The 23,369-nt window shown below is 42.8% G+C and overlaps 2 protein-coding genes across 2 annotated transcripts in view; one reads left to right on the top strand and one right to left on the bottom strand.

The window, feature by feature from the left end:
• Positions 1 to 23,369, top strand: part of ATXN1 (ataxin 1) — a 417,571-nt gene that overhangs the window by 63,716 nt on the left and 330,486 nt on the right. The window lies entirely within an intron of this gene.
• On the bottom strand, positions 4,637 to 11,469 carry STMND1 (stathmin domain containing 1). The gene is made up of 5 exons (XM_065627924.1): positions 11,386 to 11,469; positions 10,322 to 10,502; positions 8,036 to 8,181; positions 5,310 to 5,432; positions 4,637 to 4,891 (listed from the first exon to the last, which is right to left on the bottom strand). The coding sequence occupies exons 1-5, from the start codon at positions 11,467 to 11,469 to the stop codon at positions 4,637 to 4,639; spliced, it is 789 nt and encodes a 262-aa protein (XP_065483996.1).

Genomic DNA, 23,369 nt, shown 5'->3' with positions numbered 1-23,369 from the left:
TAATAAATACCTAACCTCTCCACTGCCACCGCCTGCGGGCGGACCCCGGGAGCCTGGAGCGGCGGGTCCCGCTGCCACCACGGCCGGCCAGCCGCGCTGGGCACCGAGCCCCCGGGCCTCCTTCCCCCCTGGGCTGGGCGGTGCGCTGGGCCGCAGGCCCGCCCGGCAGCGGCAGCGAGCGGGGCGGGAAGGCCGGGAGGGCGGCGGGAGGGGAGCGGTGCCGCCCGCGGGCGTTCGGCGGGGCAGGGTGACACCTGCTGGGGCGGAGGGGGAAGGGGCGAGCCCAAAGAAAATCCCTGTGACAGGGAGAGGCGGGAGCAGCAGTTGTGCTGCACAGAGCCCTACGCTCGGAGGCGTTGGACTGCGTGTTACCGCATCGTACTCTCAGAACTTCTGCCGCTCTGCTCTGCACTGGTGCGGCCTCACCTGGAGCACTGTGTGCAGTTCTGGGAGACACAGGATAAAAAGGATATAAAGCTGCTGGGGAGTGTCCAGAGGAGGGCCACGAAGTTGGTGAAGGGTTTGGAGGGGAAGTCGTATGAGGAGCATCTAAAGTCGCTGGGTTTGTTCAGCATGGAGAAGAGGAGACTGAGGGGAGACCTCATGGGGCTGCAGCTGCCTCACAAGGGGAGCAGGAGGGGCAGGCGCTGAGCTCTTCTCTTTAGTGACCAGTGACAGAACCCGAGGGAACGGCAGGAAGATGTGCCAGGGGAGGTTTAGGTTGGACATGAGGAAAAGGTTCTTCCCCCAGAGGGTGGTGGAGCACTGGAACAGGCTCCCCAGGGAGGTGTCACGGCCCCAAGCCTGACAGTGTTCAGGAAGAGACTGGACAAGGCCTCAGACACACGGTGTGAACTGTGGGGTTGTCCTGTGCAGGGACAGGAGCTGGACTCGATGATCCTTGTGGGTCCCTTCCAACTCAGGGCATTCTATGATTCTAATTTCTTCATCATGAGAGCAGAAGGCTCCAAAATGCCTTCTGCCACATATTGCCTGAGACAAGTGCTCACTGCCTGTCACAAAGACACCTGAGGGATTCAGAGCAGAGACGGAGAAGTCCCTGACTGCCAAGGGTAGGAATCATTTAGCTTGCACATAACATGAGCACTGGTGATCCTGATGCTCATCATGCTCAGATGTCCGTAGCTCTGGCTCTGTTTACCCAGTTCCTCAATCAGTTTGAGTTCAGTTTCAGAAAGTGGCTGCCCTCCAGCAAAGCTCAAGGGAGCAAATTCAGGCAAAGCACTCCAGTCGAAATAGGTCCATGATGGTTTGAAGTGTCCAAGCAGAGCAAGCCCTGGCTGGTCTGGCCTACTGAGATGCTCCTGCCTCCCCTCTTATCTCTGCCCTAGCATGGGAGAAAAGACATCTTTGCTCAAGTCACCCTTGCTTAGGCTTATGTGTCCCTCCCTCCATTCATGGCTGGCAGAGGGAGATCAGTGCTGACAGGGAGACTGGTGCTCCCTTGCACAGTTGCTATGGCGCTGCAGGCTCCTACTGCCTACCTGTTGCCTTTTCCAGATCCATCAGGAACAGGGATTAGTGCAAATGTGGCTGCGGCACAAGTCAGTGGTACTTGGTCGTGGGCTCCACTGAAATGTGCACCAAGGTCTTTGGTAAGAGCCCCACCAGTCAGACAGGAGAACATTAAATACTTGAAGGCATTTTAAAAGCAGACACCCAGCACCTATTTGCTGCCTGGCTTTTTTTGTGCAAGCAGTTAGCCACGGCTAGGAGCCCAGCAGTTGTCAGCTACATCTCAGTGTAATTTTAGACACAGGAATATTCACAACGTCCTGTTCCTTTGAACACAGTCGAAACAGCAGGCTGTTCCTTTGCTCAGAAATGTACCTTTGTTCTCCCTGCTTAGCTATTCTCTTATGCATCAAGAGACAAGTCCAACACTCACTGAAGGCAATGGAATGACATGGGTGGTTTTCAATGGGAGTTAGATCAGCGTTCAGATAAATACACAATTCAGTTAGGCAGGCTTTAACTGCTTCTCTTAATAGTAATACAAACATCAGTTTACTCAACAGAGAGATTTGGTCTCTAAATTATTTCCCAGTTCAGAAAAGATTTAAACTATGTGCCCAACCAAGAGTTTGTATCTTCTATTGCAGGAAAAGGCTCAGAAACTTACTGTGCCAAAAAATATGAAATTGTGGGTTTCAGCAAATCCTCCTAACAGAGGCAATAATTAAAGTTCTTGTGAACATTGCATAAGGAGAAATCCATGCATTTTTTCTGAGATTGCCTTCCAGTGCTTGTACACAGTGTTCAGCCTCTTCCGACAAGCGTCCTGGAAAGACTCAGAATGTTACTCCTGCTGGTCTAACAGGGTCAGCCAGACAACACAACAACCCCTTTGCAAAGCATATACCAGGCTACTTATCTTTCATACCCACCCTGCCCCGTGAGGCACACATAGAAAAGTTACCTGCTCTGGGCTTCAGCCCTCAGATGTACTCAGGAGGAAGAACTGAGTGTTTTACTTCTGGAGCAGGTCTGTGCCCTCCCCATGTAAAGCTGGCAAGCTAGGCAGCAGCACCTCTCAGCCCACCAGTTGAACTACACCGTGCCACAGCTTCATCTTGAATCTTTGACTCTAGGAAGTTTTTCTAAGTATGACTGCTATTAGTAATGACACCTGCAAGGGCCCTCTTGTTTCTTGTTCCCTTTTTTCAGGGTATGTTTGCTGCATCGTTGATTTGAGAGACTGGCAATCATGTCTGAGCCAGGCAGGAGCCTGTGAGTGGTCCTGTTACAAAAAAAAAGCACCTTTCCTGATGCTGTGCTTCTCCCTATATATCACAAGGGCTTTGTGCTGTAGGGGGCTGAGATCCTCACACAGGAAACAGTGAAAGAAATGGCATTGGCTGGGGACAGACCATCGCTTGTCCTTCTGGAACTATGGGAAGGCCCTGGGAGACTATTAGCCCTTGAGTAACCTCATTGCAAAGGGAGGCAAATTGCTCTAACTTGGTGGAAGAGTCTGTATGGGTATATACATGCATACACACACCAGTTTTTATTCTGAGCCTGGCCAGGCAGCCTTAGCTTGAAATGCCTAAGAGACAAAATTCAGTGAACAGCCTGGGTTAACTGTGTGGTAAGAATATACCCTCAGATCTCTTGCTTCTCTTATTTGTCGGGTTGTTAGATAATTTTGAGCCAGCTGAGTAAAGTTTCTCTGTTTCCTAAGTTGTTTTTTTTTCTCCTCCTTTTCCTGTTTTTCTACTGTTCTTTCCAGGCAACACAGGGTGATTTTCAGGTTTTCTTCTCTCTTGCTAATAGAGATTCTTTTCACAAAAACTGCCAATTTGGCCAGGCCTGGAGCTGGGCTGAAAGAACAGGCTCTTTCTGACAGGCTGCCTCACTCACCCAGCTCCTCAGGTGGGATCCCAGCTGCTCAGGAAACGAGATGAGCTCTTGCTCCTCCCCTTAGTGATGTAGTACAAGTCTGGCAAGAGAAGAGGAAGCAGGAAAGCTTTTTTCTTCCTGAGAGTAATAGGGAGAACTACCATGAGACTGTAAAAATAGGAGCTAGCTTTTTGTCTGTTTTGCAGTGCTTGGCCTGTGATTTAAGAGAAGAGTGGTCCGGTGTTGCAGCTGAATTTCCTTGACTTGGAAGGTGGAAAGGAAAGATGTGCCATCTGTAGCTGGAGGTAAGAAAGTAAAAAGCCAGAGTAGGAGTGGAGGTGACTGTTGTGGGGTTGATAGGGGAAGGAGGTGGGTAAAGCCTGTGGCCCGAATGGAAGTGGGGGTGGATGTGTTTAGAGATGGACCAGAAGGGGCTGGTAGGGCTGATAGCAGGGAAAGCATGAATGGCACAATTGCTTTACTTATTGCTTTTGGAAGAACTGACTGTAGTAAATGTTGTATGTGCATTGGAGGTAGGGCATGGGGGATTCCAAAATCAAAAGACTGACCAAAGACACTATGCTGTAACAGAAACAGTTATCTCCTTCATGTGGACAATCCTCCTGTGCTTTGTATATCTCAGCCCGTTAGTTGTTTTCTCCCTTGTAATTTCAATGCTTAGACTGTCCCTCCCTCATATGCTAAATGCTTGCCAAAAAGATGTTCTTGGGGCCTGTTGTCACATTACTATCTGAAGCTTTCACTTCTTTGCCAGTTGCTCTGCACAGTAAGTTAAGTGTCTTTTTTTCTTAGTCTTAGGGTCCTACCATATTCTACTGCCCCAAATCCCTGCTGGTCACAGCTTTTTCCCTCCACACTCCTGCTTTCGTGATCCCGTGTGTATCCAAAGGCTTTCTAACTTCCTGTTCCCTACTTCCTAGGGAAAAGGAATCTTTTATTGGAAGCCATCCAAGAAGTGAGCTAAACTTAATAATATAATAATAAAAACGTAAATTTGATAGAATCATGATAATATTCATGGGCTTGAACTTAGTGACTGGCTGGTTACTATTTGGCTCTTTCTGGCCCTTCTCATTTGTTACTCTCAATTAGTGTGTGACAACTGAGATTAGATACCATTTTCCCAGGTGAGATAGGTAGCAGCAAGACTCTGCTGTGTCCCATGACAAATAATTTATTTATGCCTCAAAGGAAGTCAGGTGCAGGGAACAGAGGAGTTCATTTTTGCAAGACAGCTTAAATCCAGATGGTTTCATGGAGGCAGTTGCAAGTCATTGGACTCAATGATGGAGTCCTCAGTATAATCATCTGTGGCTTCTACTATGGCTATTTTCTTCAGCAGTGCCCCTGGCTCCTCATCTAAAGGCGGGAGCTGAGGAGTGTCTGTATCTCCTTGACTTCCAAAACTTGGGCAGTCGTTTTCAGTCAGTTTATCTGTAGTTTGTTGGGCAGTTGCTGGAAAAAAATTGTTGTGTTGTAGCATTTTGTTCAGTTCGTTTTCCCTAACCTAGAACAAAATGACAAAACCAGCAATGCTTGATAATGAGGGATGAAAGTAGATATGTGTCAAACACACCTTTCTACACAAATGTGGTCAGAATGTTACTCCAGTTAGCAGTGGATTTAGTCAACTTATTCTGGTGTTTGTGGAAGATGCATCTTTTGCTATAGAGGAGGGAAAAAACCCCCCTGTTCTAGAAGTTTCCTCTCCTGTGCATGTTCGTAGAATGTTCCAGGCTTTCAGCAAAAATAAACCTGGACTTCCAACATCTGTGAGGTGAGTATAGGACCCACTGCACTGCCATTAATCAGGTTTTGGTAGAAGGTTGTACATTAACTGTCTGCATTAACTTGACTCATTAAAAAGTAGAGGGATTTAGATGATAAAGCAGACACTGGAAAAATACACAGCAGAATTAGGTTACCTGTTTTTTGTCTTCAGCAGAAATCTTGTCCTTCACTGTAAAATCACCCACTTCATTGTCTCCAAACTGGATTTCTTCCAGCCTAGCTTGTGGTTTCTTCGGTGTCTTTTCCAGGGCATCTCCCTATAGAGACATTAAAAGCTTTCAGCAGAATATATTTTGATGTTGAGGTGACACTGCTGCTTGTCTTCTGCTTTTTTTCATGTGCGGAGGTGATGGACTCTGATACCAATGGAAGCCTAGAAATAATGATGTGCTGATAACCTCAGTGCTTGCTTGTGAGTGTTGTCTGCAGTGAGAATTCCCCTTTTCTGCTGAGTGATGTATCTGTGAGGCTTGCAATGTTGCTGTGCACCCGGCAGATGTGGGGATTTGATCATGAAGCCCTGAGTATTTAGTCAAGTTACTTTATTACTGCTAAAGAGATCTAAGAACAGTTTTGTTAGAGCTTGGTAATCATGATACTGCCAGCCTCTGCTGCATACAAATGAGCAGCCCCATCTTAGAGCTCCACTGCTGAGGGTAGCACTTTCTTCTGGAAAGATGTGGTAATTATTTGATCAGCCAGAGGCTGAATTCTACAGTTTTTTGTATGATAAGCAGTTTTAGCAGTGTTAAACCCAAACCGAGCACCTATGGTTGAAATAATCACTATCCTGTTACAAGTTTCCTGGGTGATCGGCTCCCCAGACTTTTATTGCCATAAATAACTCTAGAAGTCAGGCCTTACTGCCAGAAGTGTTAAGTGCTGCAAATAGTATGGAGGGTGACTCATTTAGTGAGATGAAGGTGAAGCATGAATCAGTAGGAAGAAAACTGATTTACAAAGGAGACATTTTGAATGTAGATGACACACACAAAAATCTGAACAAAGCAATGTTCAATCATCACCAAAATGAAACAAAAGACTTCTTCAACAGAAATAAAGAAGAAACTCTTCTAATGACAAAGGCCATTCTAGCAAAAGCCCAAGGTGGGAAGGTATTGCATATTGAGCATGTCATTCCTTACCCAAGATGAACTGTGGACTGCATAGGAAGAGATGAATGGAAAATTCTTCCCAATATGTCCAAACTAAACAGAGTATTCAGCGAGCAGGTTGCTTTCCAGATTGTTCTGTGTCTATATGAGCTGAGAAAAGAACTTATCTTTAAGCTAAACAGTTTTTGAAGATCAAGAATCCTCATAGCTTTCAGTGTGGGTTCATTGAAGCCAACAGCAATGAAAGTACTAAAGTAATAACCTGCATTCCTGTGCAATCTGTTCTGGGTGAACCTGCCAGGAACCAAGCAGGTGGGTTGGACTAAATGATCTCCAGAGGTCCCTTCCAACCCCAACCATTCTTTGATAAGTGGATCAAATTCCCATAGACCGCTGTGTTTGAAACTACGGGTTTTGGTCCTTTTGCTTACCCTGTAGCTCATGCACACAGGAGTGCCTTTAAAGGTAGACTTGGAAAAAAAGGTATGTGATAGATATACCCTATTGCTGCTTGTGCACTAACTAACTACTGTGTCCAGTGCTGCCTGTAATTCAACTCCTGCCACTTCTTGGGAGTGGGAGTGTTAAGAGTTTAATGTCACTCTTCAGGGGTGAGGATTAAATATTTGACATCAGCTGTGATTCTTGGGGCATTAGGAAATGGTTCTTCACTGAGAGGGTGGTCAGTCACTGGAACAGGCTCCCCAGGGGAAGTGGTCACAGCACCAAGCTTGTCCAAGAAGTGTCTGGATGACCCTCTTAGTCATATGGTTTAGTTCTAGGTAGTCCTGCAAGAGCAGTAAGTTGGACTTGACTGTTATGGGTCCCTTCTACCTTGAGATATTCTTTGCAATCTTTCTGAAGCACTGGAAGGAAAATAGCAGTTGCTCTTTTTCTTTTCTCTCCCTAAATGCTGAAACATAATCATGTGAAGAAGCCTAGATACCTGTGGTGTAGGTGGAAGCTCTGGCTCTGCCAGCATTTTTATTAAGAGCCACTATTAAAATCGTGGAAGCTGTTTTATCCTGTGGCAGGTATGGCCCTTCTTTGGCTTTGTTAACACTAGACCCATAAAATGTTGCTCTCGAAAGTACTGCTCCTTTGGAACAGTAACATTTAGAAACAGGTATAACAAGGCACCTTAAGCTGTACTGCTTGGTGTTGCTTTTTTTCAGGAAAAAGTGAGGGGCGGGGAAACAACTTGAGCTCTGAAGCCAAAATAAACTTCAAGTTATCATTCGGAAAGAAAAGAAAATGAACACTAGCTTTTTAGTCAAATACCAGTTCTATAATTCTTTTAAAAATCCGTTTTGTAATGGTTTCTTAGTCTGAGGTGAAATGTGAATTGTAGATTTCTCAAAGTGTGAATATTTAGGATTTCTGAGGTCTTAGGTGTAATTATAAGCCATGGCAGCAGTATTTCTTCTAGATTCATGGACTGGAGAAACTAGTTTATAGCATGTAACTTCCAGTGAGTTTTTCAAAGAGCACGTTCTTAGTACTGTCGCTGTAGTCTTTGTTCCCATTTGAAACAAGCCCAGAAGCTGTAAACAACTGAAAACTGCTGCCAGCTTCTGTTGTATTAACATCCCCATAATACAGTTCTCTGCTGCTTAATAATTTGCTTCTAGAGTCTTAGGGGAGATATGCCTGGATGCTTTGCATGTGCAGAAACTGAATGTCAGGGTACTCAGAGCAGAGTCGGAGCTATAGCAGGAGGTCCTGTCTCATATAATGACACTTACCTTGTGTTCATACATTCTTTCAGTGGTACTTTGACTCTTGATTATTCCCTGCATCCTCAGCTCCTTGAGAATGTCTGATGATTTTTGCCTCTCTGTTTCCTGTGAGGGTTGTGATCTACTGATGCCCTCGCTGGTGAGCAGCATGTCTTCAAAAGATGAAAACACTAAAACTTAGTACTTGTAGAGCACTTGGCACTCAAACAAAACTTCATTATGTATTTCCAATGCCAGAGTTTTTTTATTTAAGAGGTTACATACTGAGAACATCCAGTGGAGAAGGCCTGCTCGAGACTCTCTTCACTGCTCAAGCTTTGCAGTAAGCTTTTTAATGGCTTGAAAGATGGTGCAGGCACCTCAGTTTCTCACTACACCTAGAAGGGCACATTCAGGAAAGCATGGAAGCATGTGCTGGAGGCCTGTGAAGCCAGTTTCTGAGCATATTCCCAAAGAGGGTCCATAGGGAGCTCTTTACAGTTCAAGTTGTCAAGGGTTCCGTGATCTGGTCAGAGAAAGCTGGGCTGAGACAGAATAGTACAAGCCTACTAATGGGCCATCTTGTAAAGAACCCAAACTTTCATATTCTTTTGTGGTCTATGATTTTTTTGTTGTTGTTGTAATAGCGTTGCTAAATTTGAGTCTGATCATAAGCATTCCAACACTTAATTAAATATTTATAAACAGCAGTTAAGAGTAAAAACCAAATTATTTTGATAACCCTTCTGAGTGGCTATGTAGTCTCCACGTATTAAACATGAATAAACAACGAACAACTTTATTGCCAAGACCCATCAGGTTTTTCAACCATCAGTTGACAGTTCTACCATCTGCCCAACCTCTACTGGCAGCAGTTAGAGCTTTTATATGAAAAATGCTTGGACCAAATCAAAATTGTAGTTATTTGACATCTGCCAGTCTTTACAAGCAGAGTGGGTATGACAATGTTGTCTTATTTTTTCAGTTGTAAAACAAAAATACAGAACAGCTACCATTTTGTAGAAGCTGACTCCATACCTCTCCTAAAATAACTGAACCAGTCACCCAAAAAGCTCTGGGGTTCAGCTGTCAGTCAGCACACAGAAGTGTCAGAAGCCAGTATACAGCAAAACATAACTTGGCAAAAAAAAAAAAGGCATGACGAGTGGGCAACATTGACAAGTGATGTGAATGTGTTGGTTTTACTAATCCATTCAGGAGAAAAATGTAGTTTAAATATCTTGTTATGGTATGGGGTTTTTTTTGTCTTGAAACAAGATTGAAGCATGATTTCAAAAATTTTCTGCTTAGAAATCTTCTGTGAAGTTCTCTTTTAGGAAGTGAGAGGAAAAGGAACTGCTATGAAATATTTTATTTAGTTTCAAGCAAATAATTTTGTTCAATCTTGAAATCCTTTCATCAGTTCCTTCTGTGGCATTGGGAGTTAAGTCCTCTTTAATGAATAGCAAACACCAGTGATTATTCCTTTTGTGTTCAATTTGAAATATTTTATTACAACCCGTGTTTATTATAAAGAGTAAACAACCACTGTAGATTTTTCCATTTAGTGTGTTTGTGAAGTGTAAGCTGTTCATGACACTTGAAAAATACAAGAGGTAAACTACAAAATTACAGGGTTTAAATGCACCAAAGATGGTGCTGCTTTTCCATTAGCAACTCTTACTAAAATGATATCCTTAGATTACAGGAAAGTTTGGGGTTAAGTGTTCACCTGTACTTAAAAAAACCAAAAAATTCTTAGCAGTTCTTTGCTTATCATCATGATGACTTCTGGAATTTTTATAGCTTTTTTTTCTATATGATAACTGGCCTTGCAACTTTTGGTTGGAAACTTAAGGAATAGCATGGTGTTTACTCACTGTCTCAACTTGATGCTAGTCAGGGGCATTGTATTGACTGTTCTGTTGTAAAAACTCATAGTAACAGCAGACTGACAGCCCTCACACGGGCAATGTGTCTTCTCAGCCTGCTGTAATCCCAGTTAGAGGGCTAGCACTGGGGACATGGCTGACTTTCTTCTCTTGGTCTCTTCCAGGTGTCTGCCAAGAAAAGTGTCTCCCCTGCTGCGAGTTCTGGTAGTGAGGGTTGAGTCATGCTGCAGAACATGATCGTCAGCTAGGAAATACTTTCTGGTACCGTTGCATGGTTTTAAGTCGGTGCTAAGAGCTCAGTCCTGATGTTGCAGCATGAATGTTTCTGGGTATAGAAGTTGGCTGTGGCAATAGACTCTCAAGATTATTTCCTCCTAGGTCTCCGTTTGTGAAGCAGCTATGAACTTCAGTTACTGCTTACCTGTGCTTTGCACATTGCTGCTTTCCTGAGAGGATGTTAATTTTTCTGGGAGTTCTTCAAGGAAGTCTTCCTCACTGGTCTCATCTTCAAGTTTGGCTCTATCCTTTGAAGTGCCTGTTGGCTCAGCTGCCCCATCCTGGGAGGGGACAGCCTCTGTTCCAGCAAGGCTGCAATTTTCAGTCTGCAAGAAAATGAAGAAACAAATGACAAAAGCTCCTTGGGCTTATAAACATTTAAGCTGGTGTGTAGAATAGTTCCATAGAACTGGCATGTTCCACGTGGAGTAAAAGACAGAGGTGTTCCTGATACTTATCCATGTTCTGTCAAGGTGGATATTGATGGTGAGGAAAGGTGTCTTGGAGCATTTTGGAAAGAAAACAATTACCTTAAGCCTAAGTGTGTTCATAATCCAGTTGACTATATTGGATTATTGTTTCAGTACTTTAGAGGCTTTCTGTATGTGGATCATTGGTTAGAAATTTAAAACCAAGTTTTAAATTAGCACTTGGTAAAGTGTTAACCTGTGTACCTTCTAAACCATTCTTGGGAGGTTCAAAGCTGTTCAGGATTAGAGCCTAGATGTATTCTTGTCTTGTCTCTGTATGTTTGGGCTTGAATCAATGCAACTCTGCAAACTTCATCAACGTGGCTGTGTACACGTATTCTATAATATTTGTATATATACAAGCCCCCTGCCTTGTAATAACTTTTTGAGACAAACCCCACCTTGCTGCAGTGTTGTAATTCATCACTGGTATGGGTGATAGGTGCCTCTAATTGTGTCTTTAATGAGGCAAGTGAGACAGACTGTGAAAAGCCACTTTTCAGGGGTGCTGTAAAATCAGGTCACGCGCGTGGCCAAATGGTGAGTCTGCTTCCCCTGTAGCATAAGGGTTGTATTAAGCTGAGTGATAGCCCGTCTCTTAAAGAGCTCCCTGACAGATTCAGAGCTACTGTTAACATCAGCAAAACCGCGTCTCTGTATGCATGTGTCCTTGTACGCTCGCGTGCCGAGACATCTCCTAGCACACTTCGTACAGAGTCTATTTGGAAGAAGTCACTACCTGGCTTTTGGTTTTCTCCTCGTTCTCTAGCTGCTCGGGAGGCAGCTGTGTGGCAGTGACCCTCCTAGAAACATAGCAGCCCATGGTGCAACTGTGACCATCTACTTCTCCTTGCTGTGCATCCAGGGAGTAGAAGTGCTCTAGTCTGTTCCTTGGGAACCTGGTTGCTTGTTGTCACCATGGAGTCCAGCCGTTGCCAGGGCCTGTTGCCACAATAAATAACACCACAGAAGGCATTCTTCTTGTGTCCTGGCATATATACATCTTTGTCCAGGCGCCATCATCTGAAGTTGAGAGGGGAATATGTTTCTTCTGTGCAGCTGGGATCTTGGTCAGAGAGCAGCAAATCTCTCCAGGTCATTCAGGGGCTTAGTGAACCTCCTGTGGGAACTCGAGCAAAGGCACTTGAGTATCTCCAGACTACTTTTTTTTCCCTTTTTTTTAAAATTTTTTTTCCTGGATGAATGAGATACTGTCATGTAAAATACACACACATTTCTGTGTCTGGTTGGGTTTATTAAGTATTCTTCAGCACCATTAGCAATTGGAAAAGATAAGTCCAGAATGTGGAATTCCCAGCAGAAAGGCAGGCTTTTAAATAGGAGGAAATGTAGTCAGGAGACAAGGACAGGCTGTTACTAGGGAAAATGTTTTAAGTGTCCTTTTCAGTTGTTGTACAATGTCTTGATTACTGTTTGAGTCTATTCATATCCTTAGAAGTAGATGTCCATTGGAGAGTTTTAAAAAAAGAAAAAAAAAAAAAAAGGGCAGGCATGGTTTATACTGCCATGAGGTTGTTATAAAAGAGAGCAGAGAAATGTTAAAGCAGCGCTGTCAGTTGAAAATCATGTCTTGCGTCACTTCTGCTGAGACCATCAGCTATTATAGTTAGAAGAAATTGTTTTTTTCACAAATATTCACATGAAACAGACCGCCTACAACTACCTGAAAGGAGGGTGTAGCATGGAGGGTGTTGGTCTATTCTCCCAAGTAGCAAGTGATAGGACAAGAGGAAATGGCCTCAAGTTGCACCAGGGGAGGTTTAGATTGGATATTAGGAAAAAATTATTCACAGAAAGGGTTGTCAGGCTTTGGAACAGGCTGCCCAGGGAAGTGGTGGAGTCACCATCCCTGGAGGTGTTTAAAAGGCATTTGGATGAGGTTCTTAGGGACATGGTTTAGTGCTAGAGTTAGGTTAGGTTATGGTTGGACTCAATGATCCTGAAGGTCTCTTCCAACTGAAATGATTCTAAACCAAAAGCTTCAAAAAAACCCCAAATAATTATTAATACCTATGTGGAATTGTTGTTATTTTTTTTTTAACTTCCTGAGACCCTGGTAACAAATGAATGTCAACTTGTGACCTCACCCTGATTCGTAGTGGAAAACTTTCTGTAAAACTTGCCCAATTTCTTTTCCGTATAAGTGAAACAGAGATGTTTACATGAGTAATGTGTCTTTCAAGGCTAGTGAAATTCCAGAATCAAATGAACCCCAATGCTGAGACAGAGTGACTCCAGCTGAAGAGATCCTGATAAATGGATTGCTGCAGGCAGCCCTATGTGTTCTCTTGTCTCTAGTCCAAACCCCTCAGTTGGGTTGGTTGGAAAGCTGAATAAAGTCATTTGCATGGCAGTGACCCCGAAGTGATCCTTCCCTGCCTCAGTGTGCCTCGTCTGCCTGTGCAAAGCTCCGCGTTGATGTTACTGTATGGCTTCCACGTTGTGGCCAGCATCTCTGCCCAGCTCCCAGTGCGCGTGTGTGACTGCACCTACCTGCGCGGGCATCAGGAGCTGCAAGGAACTCTCAAATGTGCAACTCCTGTCTCTTGAGAAACAAGTGTCTTCCAAGAAACGTTGTTATTTTTTCATCCCTAATCAACAGGGATTTGATTCTCACATCCACTTTCAATTCAGGCAGCATGCAAGTCAAATAACCTTTTGGTGCGTGGGCTTTTTGTTGTTGCTGTTGTGGTGTGTGGTGTGTTTTTTTTTTTTTTTCCTTTCCTTAGCAGATGTTTGCAGGTTGTATGTGATAATGCTGAAATATGATGGCTGCTTGATGTATGGCAGAACATGATGGACAGCCCGAGCTTCTTGTTTGCATTTCTGATTAAACGCTTGCTGTGATGGTGCAGTTCTAAAACTTGTTTGTAAGTAAATAATTGGTAAAGTTTTAGTCCTTGCCAAAAGGTGACTTTTTTTATTTGTTCCATCAAACACAAATAAGGTGATAAAATGGAAGCTGAATGTCAGTTATCAAAGTAAGAAAATTGATTAAAATCATAGGCTGTAGCATAATAAAAAAACCGAGGTAAGCTTTATGATTTATGTCTTACAAATTGATTATTGGTACATAAAGACAAGAGTTTGAAGAAATAGAGTATACAGGATATAACAAGTGGCATGAAATTGGCCCTCATTCATATTTATGAATGAAAAGAACCTCATATCTCAACAGAATTTGCACACTTAGAGCTTGATCTTTTAATATCTTATGCACAATAAAAATGAGATAGTGAACAGTATGTTTTTGAACAATTGGAGCTACAGGCTTTCAAGAGCAGACTGCTTTCACACTGCTGACTGACGATAGAAAATCTTCCTCTCCTTTTAGCGGCTTTTCATCAAACTGTAAAATTTAGAATGAGCAAGTTTCAGTACAGTCAAGACATCAGGCTATGTGGTGTTCATTGAAAAACAGAGGATAATTCTTCATAAATAAAAATATAGGATATTTCCCTTTATGAAACCCCATGGAACAAAGCCTATGTGAAGAACAACATTGAAACTGCAAAGGGGAGCTGCAAGAAGGCTAGCAACGGTGGGAAGGGGAAAAAAGTGCAGATGTCTTTGCCTTGTCTTGCAAGAATGAAAACAAAAGCCAGTCACATGGATGTGCATGCTGGGGAAAAATCACTACGAAATTAGAAATGACTGTTTCAATAATTACGGGTGTTACGTGGAGGAAATTGAAATATATGTATATTTTTGAAATGAGGAAAGCTGTTTTCAAAATTCCCAAGTCTGAAGCTGTTTGGTGGCTTGTGGGATGATTAGAAAAACTGAATGAGAGGCAGGATATCTTGGTGCATACGACCTTATCAGCTGTTTCTGATTTGTGCTAAGTTAGTGAGCTACTGCAGAGGGGTGAGAAAAGGATGATCTGTGGAATGGCATTCCTGATGCACAGCAACACTCAGTAAGTGAAAGATTCCCATATAATATCACCAGCCTGACACATATGCGGATAAAAAGCACTCTCCTAAGGCTTGGAGCCTGGCTGAAGTTATTAACAAAACAAAGCTTGGCTGATTTGAAGGAGAGAGGTGAATTTCTGACACTTTTTTTTTTTTTTATATCTGACAACATTCCTACTGACTTCAAACAATAGAAAGCGACAAGGTGGATATTTTTTGAGGGACTCTGAGCAGCCACATTTCTCTTTGAAAACAAGACTGAATAGCTGGGCAGTTACAGAGGAAATGCCCTGACCACTAGTGAGTACGAGTAACTGTTTGGGAGAGAGTTTGAGGGCAAAAGGACTCTGAAAGTTGGCAATCGGTACCGTGCCTGATGATGGAGAAGGGTGCTTGTTTTCTCTGTGCTCTGATGGCTCTTTCCCCGGGTGCTGCCACAGTCATGGGGAAGAAGCATTCTGAAACATGGGTGATGGAGTGGAGGGGAAAATCCAGCCCAGGAGATGGGGCTGAGGCTGGTGGGCATGGAAGACAAGAAGTGAGCCAAGTTTTGGAGTGGGCGGAGGGGAGGGACAGGGAGGGATGTGAAGAGGTGGGTCTGGCTGCATAAGGTGACTAGAAACGGAGACACTGGACATGGACTGAAACTGAGAGATCTTGCACCTGAAGTAAAAACCTCTGCAGACTGTGTGAGAACTGCTGTACTTCAAAGCTAAATCAAAATAGACTTTCACAGACATGCACTGTATGATGCTCCTTTCCCTGGGGTTTTCTTCTATTCCCACTTTGAAATCTTGCCTGGGTGGCAGTGGGTAAATACGTCAGGGTTTTCATCTTGGGCTCTTCCATGTCAGGCTCTAGGTACAGCAAGTTACAGAGCTGGCCTTTAATGTGGAGCCTGAGTTTTGACATATAGTTTAATATTGGTAAGACTGGAAAGGGGAAGATGGCTAGAAGGGAAGCCACTGACTGGGTGGTTGTAGTCGATAGAGAACTGACTGGTTGTGCTGCTCTAAACCAGCTCTGTGGCTGGCTTTTTGTGTGTGTGTTGTATTTCAGTGCTGCACGGGATACAAATGCTGTCCATAATCTCTCCATGGTGACTGCACAGCATTTGTTTCTATTTAAGGAGTGAAAGAGGTTTGGGTTTTCTGCCAGAATTCCCACTCAGGTAATTACACTTCTGCCTGCAGAATTTCCCTATAGTTTCAATTGTAGTAGTCATTCTTCACTCCCACTCCTAAAAAAGTGTGAATGCAGACCTGCTGCCGTGTTTTGGGAACACAACAGTGGCTGCTCTGACAAGGCAAGTGAAGTGACCCTGCCATGCATCATTTATGTTAGATTTTCCTCTAGTAGAGTGCTGCATCCAGTCACACCACTCTGCAGCTCTCATCTTTCTGTTCCTGGCTTTGGCATAGCAAGTTGGTCTTGCTGCTAGATGATAGTGAGACAGCCAGCTGGAAGCCAATGAAAAGATGACTAAGAGCCAAGAGAAAACCATATGGAGAGAGAGGGATTTCTCTTTGCAGAGTTATAAGTAAAAGTGTTTATGTCTTTGGATCCCACTAGCTGTTTTTTCCCATTCTTTGCATCAGTTTTATGGGTGGGAAGTAGTTGCAGTTGATTAGCAAATTCTATCAAATCTCTTTAGCTAGAACCAATGTTGTGAACAGTAGATGTTTCAGGCAGTTCTGTCAGCACTAAAAACTAACAGGTCAACACTGTAAGGGTGACAACAAATATTTAACAGTTATTAGACTAATATTAACTACAATATAACATAGGATATCAACATTATATAAATAGTATTGTTTTCCAAAATGAGATATATTAAATGGTCTTTCATCTCAAATGTAGGTGATGTGGTGAGAACTGTTTTTTCTGAACTTATGACAGCCAAGCTAATAAAGTCCACTTCAGTCTAGAAAACACTTCTGTAGATGCTTCACTCTCTTTGAAGTCAAAGGAAACACAGGCCTTGTTCACTTAGAGCCTTATACAGAGATTTAAAGTAGGGAATGTTAATAATAATAACATTAATAAGACTTATCAAACATGATGTAGATAGTAAACAGAACCAAGACAATTGAAACAAATTATTGATTCATGGAATTTAGTCTTTCTCTTCACAGAATGTTCACATGCAGATTGTGTTGCTATTGAATACAGTTCTTATTCAGATTTACTAAATGAATGTTATGGTGAGTGTGTGGGCTTAAAAAAAAAAAAATCTGTTAACTAATTCTGTATAGTTCACATCCTCAAGACTCAAGCTGTTTCACATATGTTATTGTTTCAGTCTCCCTGACTGAATGCTATTCACATGAATAGCACTGAATCCATGCTTGAATTGACATTAGGAGTAGGGGTGCTTACAGTCTCTGGGGCTGCAAGTTTCTCATAAACATGAGGTGGTTTAAGGAAAGTCTGACAAGTAGGAAATGAGAGTTTTTGACAAAACTTGGTGTCTTCCTTCTTCTCCAGTAAGAGTATGTTAATTTGACTGGTTACTACTCACAGAATCACAGAATGTTAGGGATTGGAAGGGACCTCGAAAGATCATCTAGTCCAATCCCCTTGCTGGAGCAGGAACACCTAGATGAGGTTACACAGGAAGGCGTCCAGGCGGGTTTTGAATGTCTCCAGAGAAGGAGACTCCACAACCCCCCTGGGCAGGCTGTGCCAGTGTTTTGTCACCCTCACCGAAAACTCGGGTACTGTGCTACTTTAAGAGCAGGTTATGCCAGTATGTTTTTTCTCTTACTGCAATGTTCAGAGCAGCTTTTCACAGTGCTCTCTTAAACAAAGCTTCAGGCCATGGCCTTTTATGGTTTTAGTTGCAATATGGTGAAATACTGTGTGTATAGGTGGGGGTCACTGGTATCTGACTGTAAGACTGCCCTGATGGTTTTGAAGGACAAATCATCATGGTGTTCAGAACCTCTGTGTTGTGTCCCACCTCTGCATCCAGTTCTGTGGAGAAAACAGCTTGCCTGAGAGACACAAGAGCCTTTTCTTTATCCAACTGGAAAAACTTCATAAAGTTGAAGATGGTGCTTGTCTGAAGTATGTCTTTCCTGCACTCCGCTTTACTCTTTTTTTCCCTCTCCCAAGCAATAGCAAAAAATTTTCTGCTCCTCTCTTAAATTGATCTCTATGAAAGCTACTCTTGTCTCCATCTTGGATGCTTTTGTTCTCAGCCCAAATACACCAGCTTTTTCTGTCTTTGCTGAAACTTTCTATGAGTGTTATAAGTGTATCTGTTCGTCTCAAGGGGATCTGTGTTGTCACCCCTATTCAAATTGGTGGATGTTTTGGTCTTCTGAGAAAGGTTGTATTTCTGCCTCTGAAGAGTCCTTGCAGACTGCATGGCATGGAAGAGCCCTGTGGTCTGGATAGTAACTCACAGTGGCATTTGTTCTCTAAAAATATTCAATGCAGATGAAGACAGCTTCTGTATCAGGTGTATCAGAAACAGTTCAGAAGTCTCATATACATTTGTTGGGCATAGCTTGCCTTTTTCCCAGGCCTTTTCAGACCTAGACCATTTTACTTGGAATACTTGATGCTGGGTTTGGCATCAAATTTGAAGCCAATGGCACTAATGACTAAGTGCTCAAAGATACAGCGGAGAAATTGCCAGAGGTTCTCCTTCTAAGCTTTTGGACTAAGCCAAAATACACTTTCCTAAGAGAATACAGGAACCTGGAAGTGCAAACCGTTGCAGAGGTGCAAACCAAAGTCCTATAAAAATAGGGGAAGCCATATCTGTGGTTGGAAGGGTATACATAAATGAGGATCTCTTGGCAGCATTTCTCCAGCCCTGGGAACAAGCTATGTGAGATGCTGTGCTAATGGAGAAGGAAGCGTGGATGTACAGACAGCCCCACCTTGAGCTTCTGCTCACCACTGGGATAAGACTGCAGTTAGGGGCAAGTTATCCTATAGGGGATGAAACAGGCCTGTGATTCCATGTGCTTCTGGTTGCTGGAGCAGGTTGGGAATTTTCTAGGTGTCAGCCTTGCTCTGTTGAAGTGGGGCTAGAGCTCCTTTTGCAGGATGGGAGGGCTCTGCTGCTGGAAGAGAGCTGTCTCAAGAGAGCACCACCTGGCTCCAAAGTGACACAGGAGGGTGGGCAGCCCTCCAGCTTGGGTCAGCTGGTGTCCTCGCTGGTCCCCGACTGCAGTTTGGGCTTTGGAAAGGCTCAGGAGAAATGTTGTTGTCTGAAATCTAGATGTCTGGCACAAATACGGAGCGACACTGCCTGACTTGGCTGCAATTTTCCCATGCTAGAGATAAGGGAGGTTTGTGGAGTTAATTAGAGTGAAGCTTTGAACTTTTCTCAAACTGGCGTTTCCCCTTTCAGCTTATCTGCATATAGAGCTGCTGCACATTGGACTTAGGATGCTCCTGGAATGAGAAACAGAGCATACAATATAGCTGCTTTCCAGGGACTGCCTTGTCAGAGTCTGTGATTCAGCTCTTTGCCTTATGGATTAAAATTGGAGTATTCATGTACTTTTAAGTTTCTTTTAAAACAGTTTGCTGAGATGAAGTCTGTGCTGTTAATTAGAGCTCTGCTGCTGTTCACAGAATGCTGGCTGTGCTGAGCAAAGCTCTTCAAACACGATTTTTCTGAATTTGAACTGTCAAAGCACTGGCCTCTCACGGTCCCTGAGCAGGCGGTAGAGGTGAGGTGAGGAGCTACTTGTTCCTGGTGGCATTTCTGCGCTGCTGGGAGACTGGATATGCAATGAAGTGGAGGCAGCCCTGCTCCTCTCTGAGGAGCATGGGGCAGAGAATGGCTTATTGCATTGCCAAACGCAGTCCATCGTTACTGTGAGCAACACATCATAAATGTAATTTTTGCACAGTGACAAATACCATTTTAGCAGATTTTTTTTTAACGCAAAATTGTCAGAGCTTCTAAGGAAGCTGTGCTGCAGCTTTGCACCTCTGCTCAGTGGCAATGTCTTTCAGAATCTCAGCCTCTCTTATTTGTAAGTGGTTCATAGTTGTATGTTTATATTTTAACCTTTTGTGATCACTTCTTCCACCCCTTGATTCAAGTGGGTTGCATCCTGTTGTCAGGAAGCCTCTGCCTCCTTCTGAGTGAGGGACCTTCGTGCTTTGCCGAACCTTGTCCAGAGCTGGTTCTGTTTCCTCTGTCTTGTTTTCTGTGTGGTGTGTGTGGTTGTTTTTTGTGGTCTGGTGTGTTTTTTTTTTTTTTTTTTTTTCCCCTTCCTCCTCCTTCTTGTGGGACAGGGGCTGTAACTTTCTTCGTGTAAACCTGCACAGAATTGAGGTTATCCTGATAAGAGCTGGACATCTTTTTTGTTTAAAGTAGTGTATGGGAACAAACTTCATATATATGTAGTCTAAGTATCTGCTAAATATTTCCACTTATTTAGCTGTTGTTCATACTCAGTTCGTGAAGTCCTCTGCTATACTTTCATTCAGAGTATTTTCAGTCCTAATGCAAAAGCTGCTCAGAAATAGATTGATTCAATTTTTCTGTCTAAACAGGGAATGGTCCAGACTTGTACATGAGACCTGAGATCAAAAACTTTTTGTTTGCTTCTATTTAAACAAAATACGTTTAAAAAAAATCCAAAGAGCTTCCAAAATTTCTCCTGAAACATTTTTCACTTTCATATATTTCAAAGAAGATTAGCAGAAACATGGAGCTGCTTTGGCAGTTGTGGAGATAAAATTAAAAAAAACCAGTTACAATACAACTACTCCAGTTCAGCTTAGCGGGGAGGCTGCAGAGTGTTTACTAGAAGCATGCTGGCTGTGCGGCTGGGATAACTCTTAGGTTGGGGAAATATTACAAATCTGTTCACTTAACATATGGACAAGCGGTGATATGCCAGAGTGCTGTGTATCTTATGTATACTCTGAGTAAAAAAAATGCCTGGTTCTCAGGAAGCCTCCATCTCCGGAGTGGAAGGCAGCAACTATTTTTAGTAGTGTGCTGTAACATTACACAGGAGAGCACAGGATGATGCTGTTTCCCCAGCTCACTTCATGGATGGCTCTTCTAATTTACTAATGAAGGACTGATGGCAAACCAGTACAACCAGATAAGCATGGATGCAGCTTCACACACTTTTGAAAGAAGTCAGCCAGGCTGTGCTGGAGAACAGACTAAAGCACAACAATAAAAATTATTGCATTGGAGAAGAGTTCTTTAAGCTGTGTCCTGGAACTCTAAGTGCTTCAAATACCAGCTTTAGAAATAAACATTACAGTGAAGAGCCTGGGCTGTGTCTGTCAGGTGCTCAGAACCGTGGGCAATGAGATGTAAGAAGCTGGTTGGTCTTGTGTCAGGGTGGAAAATTTCCCCTGTGTAAAAGGATGGCAGGAGACTTGTGTTGTGCTTAACTCCTGTTTGAACCCCATTCCTGAAGATTTGACTGATTCTTAGACTAGGTACTGCCCTCTATGTATGCATGAGATAAATTCTGCATTCCTAAGGGAAAGCAACAATCCCATGCTTTTCTGACCTGTGTGATCAATCAGAAGTGAAATCCTAACATGAAATCTTTAAAAAAAAAAAAAAAAAAAAAGTTTGTAGTGGGCTTGTGGAGCCTTTGGTGAGAATTGCCAGGTCGCTGGAGTTTCTAAGTCAACATTTTGTGTGGGCAATGATAATGGACCATCATGTTCACTCTTTTGTTGACAGCTGCTCTGCTGATTTCCCTCTGCAAATTACTTTGGGTTTTGCAAGTGTAACTGGTGAAGAGCCGTGTGAGTGCGACAGCGCAGTCTGTTAGTGCAGTAAATGGGAAAAGCGAAATGCAAACACACAGTCAAAATGTCGCCGCTTGTATTCTGGTTGCTCACTTTTAAAACTGCTGTGGCTGATGTTTGGAGGAGTTTGGTTTTTTTGCTTTTTTCTACTGTGCATTTATATATTTTTCCCACTCCAGACTAGCTTAATTGTAACATAAAAGAAGTTATGTGCCAGAGAGCCTGCTGTTGTTGAGGGTGATAACACGTGGAATTTGGTGAGTTGGTTACTAAAGGGCTTTATTTCAGCAGTTATCCAAGAACAGGTATGTAAAATGTAAAATCATAGAACTGCTAAATTTGGCAAGTGCATCCAGGATCTATGTTTTCCTGATTAGCAGAAGTTCTAGTTATTGTAAAAGCGAAGCATAATTGCAGGTTACTGTTTAGATGGTTTTCTTCAAGAAAACTGAAATGTACACACCAAAACGTGTTTAAAATGAGGGATTTCAATGCAGTTTGAAGACTTGTGAAGATCTAGCCTTTATGACTTTTATAAAGCCTTGCAGGAATGTTTTAGAAGGTTGTCCTGGTGCATTGATAATGATGCATGGTGCTGATATTGGGAGGGGAAACGATGTTTTGGTTTGCATTTGTGAACAGGGGCCTTCAGTTGTAATCACAATATGAAAAATACATTGATAAAGACATTCAGTCGTGTTATGAGCTCTGGAACTTGCATTGCTGTAGAGGAAGACTGCAAATGGATTTCAGTCCATTTGGGACTGTGATTCTGTTTGTATACCTGTCACCATAGATCTTTAATGCTTTATATAGTTTAACATATGACCAACATAATGGTACTAGTAACGTTTCTCTTTAGACTAAATTAACCAAATGTTCAGCTTTTAAATATCCATGATAATTTCTCCTGTTGTTTACAAGGAACTCCCATTGTGGCCATTAAAGAAGAACATATGGCTTATTGATACAATGTCTGCTTTTCAAAGTATTTCATGCTGTGCCTATTCTGGAGCTGATGGGTATCTGACATCCACTCTGGAGTGCTGAGAAGGAAAAATATCTTTGGATGTCAGAAACAGTTCCCAGCCGAGAGTCTTGCAGCCAGGAGGAGTATAAAAAGTGCCCTCTGGCCTTCAACCATCAATTATCTCCCCTGCCCCTGTGCTCTTCTTCTAAGACATAACATATTGACTTGAAATTCCTTTCAAAAGAAGCTAAATATAAGCTTTTAATGCAGTTTGTCACTTTATGCAAACCTTTACAACACAATTTGCCATTAGTTAGAGGATGTCTATGATGTGTGGTGAGAGAGTGAGCACTCTGTCCTTCATAAAGCTTATGACAGCCTTTAAAATAATAGTGCGAGAATAAATTTCAAAGTGTGGCCTTAGCAGTTTTTTCTAAGAGATCTGACAGGTCTTGCTGTGATCTTTTACAGCATTGTATTCTTGCATACAGCCAACATCTTGCCAGAAGCTGTCTATGAAGGCTACATACAAAAACATCTTGCTGTTCCTGTTATGGAGCAGTAACCTCTGGCTGAAAGCAAGCTGGAGAAGGAAGGATGAGAATTTGGATTTACCATGGCTAAATTCAGCAGTGCCTGTTCGAGAGTCTTAAGCTTCTTGTTGGGTCATTCTGAATGTGGATGAACTTTTTTGTTTCTGTAATAGTTGCTGTTTCCAAATTCTCAGCATAATTCTGCTTTTGCTTACCTAGAGCAGAGTCTTGCTTCTGAAGTCTGGGAAGCTGCTGCAGTCTGACTAGTCTGAGACTGGAATCCATACTGACATACGTAATGGAAAATATCCCAGAGCTTTAATCATTGAGCTGTGAAGATCTTTCCTTGTTACTTACCTGAAGTAAAAACAAACAAAACCCCGCACAAACAAACAAAAACCAAGCAGAAACAACAACAAAGCAAACAAACAAAACCCCGCACAAACAAACAAAACCCAAGCAGAAACAACAACAAAGCAAACAAACAAAACCAAAACAAAGCAAACCACAACAACCCAAACCA

This window comes from Caloenas nicobarica, chromosome 2, assembly GCF_036013445.1.
Source record: "Caloenas nicobarica isolate bCalNic1 chromosome 2, bCalNic1.hap1, whole genome shotgun sequence".
NCBI classification, from domain to species: Eukaryota; Metazoa; Chordata; class Aves; order Columbiformes; family Columbidae; genus Caloenas; species Caloenas nicobarica.
Note: the sequence above shows the minus strand (reverse complement) of the source record. Positions and strands in the feature narration are given on the sequence as shown.